At 57.5% G+C, this 1,078-nt stretch overlaps 1 protein-coding gene across 1 annotated transcript in view; it reads left to right on the top strand.

Moving 5' to 3' along the window:
- LOC106820304 (cGMP-dependent protein kinase 1-like) overlaps positions 1–295 on the top strand; it is a 1,830-nt gene extending 1,535 nt beyond the window's left edge. Inside the window, exon 2 of the mRNA XM_014824826.1 lies at positions 136–295. Coding sequence (XP_014680312.1) covers positions 136–295 — 160 coding nt within the window. The remainder of the gene's footprint in view (positions 1–135) is intronic.
- The last annotated feature ends 783 nt before the right edge of the window (positions 296–1,078 follow it).

Here is a 1,078-nt window from a genome sequence, read left to right as displayed (position 1 = left end):
CCCCCTCCACCTCCTCTCCGCCTCCCTCCATCCCTCTCCCTCACCTCCTTCCCCTCACCTCCTCCTTCCCTCCCCTGCCCCTTCACCTCCTCCCTCCATCCATCCATCCCTCCCCCTTACACGCTCTCGTTACAGGGGCTCGTTCAACGACGGCACGACGCATTTCTACACGGCGTGCGTCGTCGAAGCCATCGGCTACCTCCACACTAAGGGCATCATCTACCGGGACATGAAACCCGAAAATATCATCCTCGACAACCGCGGCTACGCGAAGCTGGTGAGTGGCGCCCGCTAGTGCGCTCCACTTTCCCTCCTCATCGCTAGGTGGCGCTGACGGCGTCTCGATCGTTGCAGGGGCTCGTTCGACGACGGGGAGTGCATGTTTTACGCGGCGTGCGTCGTCGAGGCGCTGGCGTACCTGCACCGCGTCGGTGTCGTCTATCGCGACCTGAAACCCGAGAACGTGCTGCTCACGAGCGCGGGTTACGCGAAGATCGTAAGTTACGACCTCCCCTGCATCGTGTCGCCTCCCCGCCGACCGCCAGGCGGCGCTGGGATCCAGAAGCGGCGGCGGCGGTGGCGGCGGTGGCGGCGGCGGCGGTGGCGGCTGTCTTCTGTTGACTAACATAGTAGAGAGGTTTTTTTCCGCCGAATTCCCGCGCGTCCCGCCGGGGCTCTCGGTGCAGTGGCTGCGAGGTTCTCCTGCTGGCTTCTCTCTCTGGCAGAGCGTGACACGGTGCCACAAACACACACATACTTCTCTCTCTTACCTTTCTTGCTTTCTCTTTTTCTCTCTTCTCTCTCTCTCCCCTCTTTCAGACTCTCTCTCTTTCTTCGGAGGAAGTTGGAACGAGGTTAACATTTAAATGGTTAAATGTTTATAAAATGCAAATAGTGGTGATCACTGTGTGGGATGTGACGTCGTGTTCACGACCTTGGTGTGACATTGGTGACACTGCTGATGCGCTGAAAATTCGAGACATCAAATTATAGCGTCAGTCTAAACTTTATTTTAGCTGAGAGGGTCTATGTCCCCCGGAGTACTGCCGGAACGTACCCTGATACTATCTAATATGTC

Source organism: Priapulus caudatus, unplaced genomic scaffold (genome assembly GCF_000485595.1).
Source record: "Priapulus caudatus unplaced genomic scaffold, Priapulus_caudatus-5.0.1 Scaffold10023, whole genome shotgun sequence".
Lineage (NCBI taxonomy): Eukaryota > Metazoa > Priapulida > Priapulimorpha > Priapulimorphida > Priapulidae > Priapulus > Priapulus caudatus.
The sequence above is the reverse complement of the archived record's forward strand: the minus strand, read 5'-3'. Positions and strand labels throughout refer to the sequence as shown.